Here is a 12,839-nt window from a genome sequence, read left to right on the forward strand (position 1 = left end):
CTACGTTCTTAGGTTCGGGCCATTGTAAAATAACTTGAACTTTCTCCGAATCCATCTTGATTCCATCTTTACAAATGATATGACCAAGATATTTTACTTCTTCAACAAAGAATTCACATTTGGATTCCTTTGCATAAAGGGAGTTTTCTCTGAGCGCTTGGAACACCTTCCTGACATGTCCTAAATGCTCCTCTCGAGTTCGACTATAGATGAGGATATCATCAAGAAAGACTACTACAAAATTGCCTAGATAGGGCCGTAGAACATTGTTCATCAGCTTCATAAAGATAGTTGGTGCATTGGTAAGCCCAAAAGACATTACCAAAAACTCATAATGCCCAATACAGTCCTAAAGGCTATTTTTGCAACCTCTACAGCTTTTATTCTAACTTGATGATAGCCTAATCATCAGTCAACCTTGGTAAAATACTTGGCTCCCTCTAACTGATCAAAAAGATCTTCCATTTTAAGCATAGGGAACCTGTTCTTGATTGGGTCTAATAAATAAAGCCTTCATCTATTCTTGCAATTGCTTTTCTACTACTAAGTGTTGTACTTGGCCTAATCTACAAGGTGGTTTACAGACACGCTTTGCATCTTTCACTAAATCAATAGCATGATCTACTTTCAGGAGGTAAAACTTTTGGCAAATCAATAGGAAAAACATCTATCATGACCCTAACCCTTTTCCCATTTACAAACCCATGCATTTTACTAGCTCATGTGGACCAAAACTCGATTTCCACATGCTGATTGACAAACAATAATGATGCTCTTTGTTCTCATGCAACACTTCTATAAATTTTTACTTTTCATTACCATTTATCGGAAGTCTTTAAACTACATAGATTTGTCTATCTTTGTGACTCTTGTCAGGACCTTTATCCTTTTCATCGTCTTTCTTTCGTTTGTTCTTTGGACAATTCCATTGAGAATGGTCGAGTGACAAACAAGTGAAGTAAGTTTTCCTTTTTAGCCTTCGCAAAGTCCTCTTGGTTCAATCTAGGTCTTGGTGCAACACTCTTTTTAAACAATGGTTTACCCTCGTCATTAAATGAAAAATTTCCTTTTCCTTTTTTGAAAAGGCCGTGATACCCCCATAACTATGGACTTCAGCTCAGTCTAAGTGGGATTAGAAGCTGTCAAGTGAGTATAATCTTCATAAATTTGTGCAAATTTTATTGCTTCCTCCAAATTTTTTGGTGCACTTCTCGCTTGAAGTGTCTATCTAATCACGGTATAAACCCTCTTATTTTGTGAAAGTCATCTATTCCTTGAAGTTTAAGGATTATTTCTCTATACTCTGCAATGTAAGTAACCAAAGGCCTACCCCGTTACCATAGCTTTATCCCAATCCTCCCAATTTATTTCTAGCTCATTTTCAAAGAAAAATTCTTTCACAAAAAATACTCTCAAATTGAGCCCAATCCCATGGAATCTTTCATGATGCCTTGAGACTCATCCACCATTTGTAGGCTTTTGGCCCCAATGACAGACTAGCCTCAAGGGGTTGGTACTCAGTTGGGGTGTTTCTTAAACTATGTACGTCTTGTCATTTTCTGCACGAAAGTAAAGATAAAATCTTTGTTTCTATCCTTTTCTTCACCATTAAATTGAGAAGGTTTCATATCTTAGAGGACAAGGTTTTCTCTAGGTCTCAACTGGGTATCAAGAGAAGGTATAGCAGTGTCTCTATACATGGTTTCACCATCCCCGAAGGTGGAGAGCATGTTTGGATCACGTGGCACAAAAGATTGCATCACCGGTTGCTTCCCCTTCTGTATGTACTCAGTCAATTTGGTCATCTGATCTTTGAGACGATCTAGAGCAACTAGGAAAGTCTGTAACTGCATTTCAATGCTTTCTACCCTATGCACTATCAATTCATGCTGCTCACAGAACGGCACATCCCACTCTTCCCCTATGTCCTCAATCCCATACATATTTGGTCTTGATTGGTGTCGGTGTCAGGTTGCTTTTGGTTTCGATCTTTTTCCATTTTGTGTAAGTTTTAAAAGCAAAACTCACTTCAAAGCTTTAAAAAAGACGGAAAAGCTCTAATGGAGAGTGGGAATGTCGAGTACAACCTCCCAATGGACACGCGAAATGCCAAAGTATTGCTGATTTAATTGACCTTTTATAACTTTGTCTCTTCGCTGCAAACCTTCTCACTATCCATAAATTAGCTATGTTTAAAGCCCAAGTTGTTGCTGCAATTGTGCTCTTACTTCCTCTTATTGCATGAGACAGGAACACAGACGACGATGAGTAATTAGGTACACCTTCCTTAGTGGAAACATACCCCTGTAGTTAGCATACGTTAATAAAGAAACTAACAAAGATCCAACGGGCAGCTTCCAACTAGCAAGGATGCCGTGGGCTGATAGCGCATGCAATAGTGGCCTCGTGCCATGAAGAAAAAGATACTTCTGGGTTGCAATGCAATGAGCGCGTGCACTGGTGATCAAGCGTCGTGACGGTAGTAATAGTCGGTATGAGGCCGGTTATATAAACAGGTCATTGCAAGCAGCTGCCATAGCCGTACTAAACATATAATGCTCAGAGGAACACAACAGAGGCCGAGCGCACGCTAAGATTGACGAGGAAGGGCTCTTGATTCCCATGCTCTAATACCAGTGTGGAGCTAGCTATGTATAGAGCTATGCGAGCTGGCTATGGCGAAAGAGAGAGAGAGAGAGAGAGAGAGAGAGAGAGAGAGAGAGAGAGAAAGAGAGAGAGAGAGAGAGAAAGAGAGAGAGAGAGAGAGAGCACACACACACCTACAGCTCCACCACTCCCTTCTTGAGACCCGTGAGGGCCGCCGCTAGGCTGCATGGGTAAATTCACTTCCTTTTGACACTTGGCCCTCTTGGCACTTATCCCAGGCAATTTCCACGGTTCTCGACCCTAGCCGTAGTGTGCGCATGCCCTAACTATAGGATACTTCACAATATACCTTAAGAGGGATCATTTCAAGAGGCAAGGATGAGGCAGAGAGTTGAAGTTTAGCGCAACCTTAAGAGCTGTAAAAGCCTCGACGACTGCCTCGAGCAAGACAACGCACTGACGGCGAGTCAGTAACCCCTTGCCAAACATCAATCATTGGTGTGACAAGGTGTGCAAAATCCTTGGGCGCACTATTTTGACTAACAGAAGATGTGGGTTCTTTCTTAGGTGATTCCTTTAGGACAATTTCTTTGTATGTGACCCTTAGTGTGACACTTAAAACATCTTCCTTCTTTTTCATAAGCGGTTCTTCCGTCAAGACATAACCATCCTCCAACTATTCCTTTAGCAGATATCTCACCACGGGGACAAGGGTTGCCTTAGTTTTAGCCTTTTCTTTATTATCACTGTTAGGTGGTGAAAAATTCTATGCTGTAGGTGTAGTTAAAGATTGAAAAGAGAGAGAATTACCGTTGGTTCTTACCATTGTTCATACCATTCAAAGGGTTGTGAGGGGTACTTGAAGGTGACTTGTACTTCTTTGTGGCTTACCTTTGTTGTGCTTCATTTCTTACTCTAGTGCGATCCTGACAACATCAGAATAGTCACTAGGACGGAAGACCTTCACATTGTATTTGATGTACTCGTCCAAACCAAAGAGGAAAGCCTCCTTGCGATCCTCGTCTGACTTACGTAATAAAACACGAATCTGCAAAATACGTTAGAAAGACATAACAAGAATCCCATTTTTCTTGAGATCTCACCAATCCTCTTTCAACCAATCAAGGTACTGCGGTCGCTCCTTGAGCTTGACCTGAAAGCATAGTGACATAAAAACACGTTTCGTAGCTCCGAAACCCCGAAACGGCCGAAACATTTTGACGAAACGGCCCGAAGCAACAATCATTTTTTAGAAGTTTCCAGAACAAGTATTAGGCTCAAAATATTGTATGACCAACTTGTTAAGGTTTGAAAATTGGAGTTTCTTCTTGTGGATGTACAATGTATATATGTATTTGAGGCTGTCACACACAAAACAATGCCACTACATACTTATGCTAATTATTTATACATATGTTGATGCATGAAAAACGAAACCTCTATTTTGTTTTCTTGGGGCCCCGAAACGAAACGTTTCAAAACCTCGAAACGAGAGAAACCCCAAAACGTTTCATGTCACACTGCCTAAAAGTGGACCCAACTATAAGACAATGGCTTGCCATTGGCAGCATGCTCAAGGTGCACGGCCGTTTGTACCTCCCGCCAAGCTTAATATCAATTAGTGGCATCACCCGACAAATACATACCGGTTGTCAAAACTTTATTGTTACTGTTTTTCTTGTTAGTACCAAAGTAGCCGTTTAATTAATGCAACCAAGAACAAATTACATATGCATTCATCTTACCATCATACTTACTGAAAGTGGACTTTTTAGTGATTGGATTATTGGAGTCTTTCGTCTCGACTCGGTCTACATGATGACTTTGCGACCTCTTTGGCTAGATCGTCCTTCGAAATGAGAACTTAAAAATACCCACTCTTGCATGTGTAGGTCTCTCCTTTCTTCAGCAACTATGCGTTGGTCTTTGTGTTCCCTCTCTAGGGCCATTCTTTCTCTCTTGACTATGACCTAACTGCGGCCTTCTGAGTCTCCTGTTGTAGCATCATCTCCACCATTGACTTCATCAAAGCCTCCATAGAATAACAAGTTTGGTGCAATCCGTGGCAAGGATGGAGATGAAGGGGCTACAAAAACAGCCCTTTTAGAGCGTCTGGGGCATGGGCTCTGAAAATCTCTTACCTATTGTGATGTAACCCCTCTCTTAAGTGTCGGTGGCTAGAACTGTCCAGCGCTCTGAAAAAAGTCCTTGAGTTGGGGTGTTGAAAAAAGTCCACGAGTTGGGGTGCCATGCCATGGCTGAATCACAGCTACTGAGTAGGTAGTACAACTCTAGCTCCTAGGCCTCCTCAAACTCTCGCTTGTTAAGGCAAGTGAGGGCCCTCATCTGTAGACTGTCTACAAACCTCACTCATAATGGCACATACACTACATATACTGTCACTAGGCCCCATCCAAGACTGGTATCTCAAAGAGAAGTACCGTTCATGGCTCTCATGTGTGTGAGTGAAGTATGATGTGTCAACCCACCATCACCTCCACGAGTCGCCCCGGTACGTCCGATCCATTGCAATTCCATACCGCCATGTACCTCTGAGGGATGTCTCATAGGCCATGGGTCCCTATTCGACAGTCTTGCTATCAATGATGACTCGACAATGGCAATATATTTCTCTTCCCCTCTTTGCACGCTTGTACAACTCATGGCATGTATGGCCATCTATACTATATTTGCATCCGTATAAGGTTGTCATCAAGGAATATAGGGTCACTCGCTAAAGTGTGTAATATCGCTCTCTTCTGTGAAAAGTGGTCCTCTCTATCTCACTCCGAAATTGTAGGATGAGAGCCCTCTTCTTGGTGTCAGCTGATTTACAGTTTTGTGAGTGAATTTTCAAGTTCATAGCTTTAATGGAAAGCTTGCCTTCTCCCTTGTTTCATGGAGCGCGGTGATTTTGCTCTCGTGCATCCCCCCCCCCCCCCCCTTACACATGGTAATGCCCCACTAGTTGGGCCCCTCATATGACTGTGTACAATCTTGTGGGTTTTATGTGTGTGTGCCAAGGCTCTTAAGAGTCTTCTAAACAGAGACTGGATTAGCTAATTGCTAATCCCCCACAGGTACGCACAATTCCATCGCAACAGATTGCGAAACAGGAGAGTTTCTTTGCGTGAAAAGTCCTCCAAATCAAAGAGGAAGTGTCCCATTGCGTGCGGGAGCTGAGACACGCATATTTGCTCCGCTCAACACAATCCAAAACGCGGAATTTCAGCTTGTTGCGTTTCTTTGCAGGTTTAGGGTTTTGCACTTAAACTACAAGATAACACTTGGGAAGCTTTGAGGAAACCTTGGGGTGGTTACATAGGAGTTTGGGCACCTGTCAGTGACAAAAACAAGAAATTATAGCACACTGAAATGTACTTACAACTCATAAGAAAGCTTCTAAATGCAAGGAAATCCGTCCTAGGCTTGTACTTTTGACCTACAAAGATTTTGGCGCCGTTATGCTGCCGAAATTGGGTCAAGACTTGCAATTTCAGGCCTTGACAGGTTTGGACCGTTTGGTGGGAGTTTGGTCTCAGTGTCCAGATCGTTTGTTTTCCGATTGAATAAAGAAATGCCGAAAGCGGCGCCAGTCTTTGGGGCCTACAGGGTGTCGGTCTTCGTGTGCACAGTGACATTCTAGTTGTTGGACACATCTGTGTTCTCGCATCTTCTCAATCCTCTATGTGAAGTTAACAAATAATTAAATTAGTACTACCCTCTATTGTGTATTGACCGGTCATATGGTTCAAGTCACTTTTTTTCAAAAAGTGCAACGTGGATTGTGTGGATGAAAGCAACACAGAGCATGTCATTATGGCAGAGACAAGAGACGAGATGATTGAAGAGGGATCTTCCTCACATGGCACAAAGAAATTTCCTACAACTCTTCAAGAAGAGGACGGGTTATTTAAAGCTCAACTACTTAGCTACATCGAAATTTTTCAGCAATTGGTCAAGAACCCAAGGATGCAAGAGTTCTGACATTCCTACACGGGTTTTACAGGCTCCAACATAGGGTTTTCAGGCTCCGACACAGCGCATGTCAGAGCCATTGCAATAAAAGGAGATTTCTCATGCACACAGGTTTCTTGATGCTCGAGGGAAAGCCCATGTGATTGAGCAACCAGCAGTGTCCATTGATAAAAAGCAATTTGCTTTACCAGGGCAAGAATCGTTTGTGAATGGCCAAGGGAGAAATGAACAGGCTATGCGTCAAACCCTTCCATTACCTACTTCATACCCTGGCTATGGAGGTGGTTCAGTGTTTCAAGCTATGGTTGGACCTTCCACAGCCTTGCAAGGTTATATGCCAAGAAATGTGTTTGGGACAATGCAACCAAGCATGGTTAACCCTATGTATCGAAACATAGGTGTCCAACTAAGTTTTCAAGGTGCCTATGGTCATTTTCCAATGCCTGGAACACAATCTGATATGGCTGGTCTTTGACATCCATATGCCCAAAATGCAAACATGACAGGTAAAACAGGTGATGTGAGTGTTGGACTCGTTAACTCTAGAGCACCACTTTTACGGGCACCTATTTATGTAATTCGACTCCTTTGAGTCAACCTAAGGATTACAAGGAAGGTGGACAGACAATCAAGTGTGAAACTTTCAAGGAAACAGAGGGTCAATTAAAGGCTTTGACCATTATACAGCAGTTTGATGTAGCTTATGCTGGAGGAAACTTCACAAAATCTTCGAAGATACGCAAGGCTGCCACTTTCTTGAAAGAAAATGCGCTTCAATAGTGGACCGCATTGTTGAACGAGGGTCAAAGCACCTACAACATGGGCCCAGTTCAAACAGCTTTTCGCACTTGCATGGCTTACAAACACTTTTGAAGTGGATGTGATGACACATTGAGCATTGCAAGCAAGTAGCATTTTCAAGAGAATATAAAATTATTGTGTAATAGAATGAATCATGAAGTAATGACCATTGCAAAAAGAAACCAGGTTTTTTAATCCCAACTCGCGTCAAGTTTGAAACCAGATTTCAAACTCCAATTTTTTCAAACTTTAAGATTCATTCTCATGTTTCTTTGAACAAGTATAAGGCTTGTCTTGTTGCTAAAGGTTATGCTCAAAAAGAAAGTATTGACTTTGATGGGAATTTGTTCACATTGCTCGATTCACTACCATGCATCTTCTATTTGCTCTTGATGCACGTTATGGATGGTACGTTCATCGGATGGATTTGAAGTCTACTATCTTGAATGGTGATTTAGAGGAGAAATTGTACATGACACAACCCCTTGGTTCTGTCATTGATGATTTGTAAGCATCATGTTCGCTTGTTGAAGAAGGCATTATATGGTCTTTAGCAAGCACCTAGGGCTCACTATCAAAAGATGGACAGTTATCTCATCTATTTCGGTTTTGAACGATCTCGTGCCACCACTAATCTATATGTGCTTCTCAAAGATGGATCATATTTGCATCATTACCTTGAGTATGAATGATATCATTGTCTCACGTACAAATGAGGATCTTATTGGTTGGTAAAACTTACCCTCGTGTCTACATTTTCTATGAAAGATGTTAGTTTGTTGCATTATCTTCTTTGTTTGGAAATACCAAAGTCTCTTGATGGCATTTCCATCTGTTGGAAGAAGTATGCTCAAAAACTACTTTAATATTGTATTAAAAATTGCTCTCCCATTTCTTGTCCTATACAGATCCAAATTCCAAGTTGTCCAAGGAAAATGGTACTCCTTTGGTGGACGCTACGGAGTAAAGGAAGCTTATTGGTTCTCTCTTGGTTAACACTCCTTGAAACATCCAACGAGATGAGTATCTTCGATCAGTTTTCTACTCAACCTCATCTCCCTCAGTGGTGGGGAGCTCATCAAGTACCTCAATATAATCATGGCACTATTGACTATCGCAATCATTATTCTAGAGGTGAATTCTTGTTGGCTTTAGAGATTCTTCTTGGGTTAGTCGCGTTTGACATACAAAGATCTATTAGTACTTATTGATTTCTCCTTGATAATGGACGTTGCTCATAGCAATGTCAGAAGCAAAACACCACTACCTCTTCCTCTACCGACAGAAATGTCAAAAGCAAAACACCATCATCTCATCTTCTACCGAAGCTAAGTATGGGGCCTATCTTGACACAACGGAGGCTTCATGGCATCAACAGAGTTTGGGTTATCTTGCTATGCTGAAGCAATTTGACAAGGCCGATCGCAAACAACAAAGACCACCGCAAGATCAACACACCACCTTTGAAGAGAAACTCGCACGACAAAATGGAGATGAAGTTGCACAATACACAAACTAAGAGATTGTTTTCTTGACACTCTCTAGAACACGTGAGAAAGAATTGGCATCACTTTAGATATCAGAATCTTGGGAGCAGAGCTAAACGAACACGACCACCTTGAGATTGTCAAATTCTAAGACAAAATGTTTAGAAATTGTCTCAGTTTCTGGAGGAGGAGAGACATGTTTCAAAGACTTCGCACCAAGGATAGATTTGAACAAAGGAGGTAGAAGCCGTTTTTAAAGGGCATTAACATCAAACACGAACACAATCCAACAAGTTCCAACGGGTTAATCGCCAAAGCCAGGGTAGACCCTCTCCTTGACTGCATGACTTCAAAAATTAAAATACAATTGTACGGTGCAGTAAAATAATCTCCTCATTGGCCATTCCACTAGACCTTGCAGTTTCACAAGTCTTACCTCACTAAACTTTGCCACCGACATGTGCATATTGTGGCAGGAGCAAATCACACCTAACCGTCCAGTCTCTGACATAGTTAGCTCACCACCTGCAAGAAATAACTCTACTCTGAGTGTCAATATGAATGGCTCAAACCGAACCATTTTTAAAGCCCTGCCAAATAGACAAAGGCGGCATAACTTTTCTTCTTCCTGGAAACAGCAAAGAGAGTAGAAATGAACTGATACCTAGGAACGAGCCAGAAATGCTAGCACACAAAACTTTTGGGCGTTGAAGAGGTTTTCTTTTGGCCTGCTCAACAACTGAAGTTTTGAAAAGCAAAGAAGCTTGCTTCTCAATGTAACTGCTTGCAGGTTGCCAAGATGGTAGTTGGTACTGAGAGTGTACCTCCACTTCGCCCATTTGAGGGTTACCATTAAAAGCCTGTCTATACATTTCTAAGCCTCCTTGCCTTGGAAAAGTAGAATCAAATTTATTAGCACCTCCAGATCTTGGTAGATGACCTATATCTGCAACTTGAACTCCTTGAGCAAAGTCCGTCATTACAAAAGAATTCAGTGGTGCACCCATTTTCCCAGGGAGAGAAGGGTTCCCAGATGTCATCAAGGGCCATCCGCTATTTTCAGTTGTCGGATACCACATTTGATTCGGGACCATGAAAGCCATACGAGAACTTGCAGTTTGTGGAAACTCACACTGCAATGGCTGCACGCTCTCCTGCGTGAGAGCCAGTATGGGATGTGACTTTCCTATTCTGGCATGTGAATTCTGCGTGTTCAGGCTTAACGAATGCGGAAATGTGGGGTCTTGTCGTGCTGTCCTTTCTATAATAGAGATATCTTGATTGGCATATGAGTTTGGGTATCGTCCCGCACCCAGATCAATCTGCAGTCCACAGCAGACTATCAGTAGAGACTTATGCTACATTACAAACCCGCTCTTGATAGATGATGGTGCGTTTAGCCTCACTGTGAACGTAGATAGTAAGGAGCTCAAGTAGAAAGAAGCACATTACCTGGTTGACAGGCCCCTGCCAATTGGTCCATTGTGAAGTTGAGCGTGGCACACCACCTCTCAGCTGCCAAGAGTCCTCCATGGCAGCAGAGCACAAACATCAGGAATAAGGCAGATGATGCCATCCGAGGCTCTGCATTTTGTGACCTGACAACAGGATAAGTTCCCCACTTGATGTAGCCTGTGAAGGAAAAACCCTAGCTGGAAAATTGGTGATACCCAGAACTCATAATATCTTCATTGTAACCTCTGCCAGCTTAAGTACGGAAGGAGCTTCTGCAGAAAAGCTTTTAGCTGCGCCGAGCGCCCATAACCTGCCCAAACCCACCTACGCATTGACTCAAAGCGATCAAATCTGAGAAGCAGGAGGCGGAAACGAGCATGTTGAGCTTCGAGCATATTGCGTGTGAGGGCGAAGGACAGGGGCAGGTGACATTTCACTTTTTACAGACGGAGGGGGGCTCCGCATTGCGGCAGGGATGACCCGGATGAGCGAAGAGTGGGCACCCACAGGGAGCGATGAACGCACCAAACATAGGTTTGCGTGTCAACGCATTCTTATTTTCAGGATATTAAATTCTCAAAAGTCTGCTTTTCCCATTTCCTCACATTTAGGGCACTGGGAGACTCACGCCGTTTGGGCTGAGGGCCAATCAGCAGGGGCGCCCAGAATTTTTAGTGTCACACTAGCGCAGGGGTCGATGATGAGCTGGAAGTCCACCTCTGGGCCATCTACCTTGTAAAGATGGCCAGCCTCACCAGGTCGACCAACTTCCAACTTTCACAATGCGAACCAATCAAAATGAAGCACCACTCTCAACAACTTCTCTCTGTAGCTTTACCCGCCTTCAAGCACGCCTTTCTTCTCGTTCTTCTTCTCTAGCAGTACCATCCTGCTTAGCACCCCTCACACAGCAAGTCGACCTCATAGTAGTGCTTGTCAAGTAAATGCTCTCTCTCTCTCTCTCTCTCTCTCTCTCTCTCTCTCTCTCACACACACACACACACACAAACACATGTGGGAATTACACATTGCACACTTGCACCAAGTTAATCCTACAAATGAAAGAGACACATTGACACAATGTTCATATTCAGAAGTGCTTTTTTGCTGATAATGAGCTTTCTAATCGAATATTTGCATTGGGTTGCTTTTTTTGCAATTGTCTACATAAACAACATCTCATTGTCATGCAGATGGTATGCAACTTATCCGTTATGCATGCGTATAGGGGAATCGATTCCCAAAAATGGCCCAATGAGCACCAAGCCGATGAAGACTTCACCCTTTCAAAGCCAATGTTTACTCCCTCTCCTTATTATCAATATAGCTCATTGTCCCCCGTTTCCATGCGGTATGCAATGCCTTCCCATGGGTTCACTACGATGCTTGCCTCTACATCTCCCGGCTCTCCTATGTTATTTGGGCCACCCCACATTCCAAATACGCCCGACATGTGACCAGTGGAGAAACCACATCCAAAGGGTAAGCAAATGGCAAGCTTTTGTTCAAGAAGGATGTGCAGGAAAGCTCTTCAAAGCCACGCAAGAACTCACGTAAGCAGTCCACAAAGGAGGGCAAGGTGGATATGGTTAGTAGTGCTCCTAAAAGAGGAAAGACTAGCAAGGTAAAAGCCAATGTGAAAGAAGAGGATAATCACAGTGGAGACACAGTGATGTGGAAGGAATTTTAGGTTGAGCACTTGATACACATTAGAGGAGGGATGAATGACGACTTCAACAAAATGCCAAAGCAAGGAGTGGACCTTTGAGGCAACGTGGCGACAAATCTTGCCTCTATGTTTGTAGATTGCGATAAGAATGGACAAGCATGTAGAAAGAAGTGAGCAAGGGTGGATAAGCAATATCGAGATGACAAGACACATAATGCAATTTCAGGAAATGATCGGAAGCGCTCATGCAGATGGTACGACGTTGTTGATGAATTTATGCATGATAGGGCTAATGTGGTTTGCAAAAGTCACGCCTCTTCTCTTGGGGAGGATGATGAGCCAATTGAGGTCAGTTTCTCCATGCCTATCAAAGAGAAGGCCGAGAAGAAAACAAGCTCTAAAGGGAATGCGAAGGATGATGCCTTGCAACAACTACTCCCTCCTTTGAAGGAAGAATCAGTACGTCGAGCGACAACGGAGGAAAGGCAACAAAATACCTTTGAGGTGATGCAGTCTTTCATGGAATCGTTCTTAGAGCACGTCAAGAAAGATTGACATTTTGACCTACTCAGCGGAAATTCTACCTTTTCCACCTTTTGAAGAAAAAGTTTGTAGCTTGCATGACATTTTCAGCTTGTAACGGTGTGTTGTCCAACAAAGTGCCATTTTTAGTTTAGTCTCATTTTCATCTTGTAATAGAGTGCTACGCACAAGAGTGGTATCAATTTTGAAATGAAAATTCAGCTTGCATTTAATTTGATCTTTGTGGCGCAACTTGGAGAATAGCTGACTTGAAAGTTGAAGTTAGCCTTTGACTTGTGTTTTTTGGAAAAGCACCCACA

General features: G+C 42.7%; 1 protein-coding gene and 1 pseudogene across 2 annotated transcripts in view; one reads left to right on the forward strand and one right to left on the reverse strand.

Annotated features, from left to right (window-relative positions):
• LOC147465154 (uncharacterized) overlaps positions 1-10,856 on the reverse strand; it is an 85,721-nt gene extending 74,865 nt beyond the window's left edge. For both annotated transcript variants that reach the window (XM_086518506.1, XM_086518497.1), the window contains exons 1-3: positions 10,326-10,856; positions 9,538-10,195; positions 9,310-9,398 (exon numbers count right to left, since the gene is read on the reverse strand). In XM_086518506.1, coding sequence (XP_086374632.1) covers positions 9,310-9,398; positions 9,538-10,195; positions 10,326-10,406 — 828 coding nt within the window. In that variant the 5' untranslated portion in view covers positions 10,407-10,856. The remainder of the gene's footprint in view (positions 1-9,309; positions 9,399-9,537; positions 10,196-10,325) is intronic.
• A 767-nt stretch (positions 10,857-11,623) lies between these two features.
• LOC147465155 (uncharacterized) lies at positions 11,624-12,552 on the forward strand (annotated as a pseudogene).
• Positions 12,553-12,839: the final 287 nt, after the last annotated feature.

The sequence above is a fragment of the Adiantum capillus-veneris genome, chromosome 1 (genome assembly GCF_014529385.1).
Source record: "Adiantum capillus-veneris isolate H3 chromosome 1, ASM1452938v2, whole genome shotgun sequence".
Taxonomy (NCBI): Eukaryota; Viridiplantae; Streptophyta; class Polypodiopsida; order Polypodiales; family Pteridaceae; genus Adiantum; species Adiantum capillus-veneris.